The following is a 528-nucleotide window of genomic DNA, read 5'->3' as shown; positions in this document are numbered from 1 at the left end:
TTATGAACAGAGCAGTGGATCCTGTAGTTTTTCTCCAGGAGTTGTTCCACTGCAGTCGACCTAGATATTAGAAACCCACATTATAATCTTGACCATTTTTCCTCAGTACTCTTAACCACAGAAAAGGCTTTTGTCTGCAGCAGACAGCTAACTCACTTGAACGCAGCACTCAGGGTTTTGTTTCTCCTTACGAAAGCTATTCTAACCAGGCCGTCCCACTCTTTCAAAGCATTAAAGAAAGTAGAAAATTAGCAGTGCTCTTGTTTGGAACTACATGTTCATAGAATCATCAATTCTGAAATGTTACCTGGAAATTCACTGGAGGTGGAGGATTCTTCAATTCTATCCTGACAACACTTGACTCCACTTTTGGAGGAGGGCGAAAATTATTCTTTCCAACCTGATGAGACAGAAATGTCAGCAGAGACACACAGTTGATGAAACACAGGGAGAGTTTTGCTGACACAATGCTCCGGGATCTTGAAAAGCACCAACTCTGACCTTCATGAGGTGGTCGACACGGGCCAG

General features: G+C 43.0%; 1 protein-coding gene across 1 annotated transcript; it reads right to left on the bottom strand.

The window, feature by feature from the left end:
• Nucleotides 1–8: 8 nt before the first annotated feature.
• On the bottom strand, nt 9–523 carry LOC112486708 (probable dimethyladenosine transferase; the record flags this gene model as incomplete). The annotated part of the gene is made up of 3 exons (XM_025054039.1): nt 9–60; nt 157–218; nt 308–523. Coding segments are annotated over 3 exons (330 nt in total), but the record flags the coding sequence as incomplete, so codon positions are not given.
• Between the last annotated feature and the right edge of the window lie 5 nt (nt 524–528).

The sequence above is a fragment of the Cynoglossus semilaevis genome, unplaced genomic scaffold, assembly GCF_000523025.1.
Source record: "Cynoglossus semilaevis isolate Cse_v1.0 unplaced genomic scaffold, Cse_v1.0 C18846921, whole genome shotgun sequence".
NCBI classification, from domain to species: domain Eukaryota; kingdom Metazoa; phylum Chordata; class Actinopteri; order Pleuronectiformes; family Cynoglossidae; genus Cynoglossus; species Cynoglossus semilaevis.
This window is presented reverse-complemented; position numbering and strand designations above follow the sequence as displayed.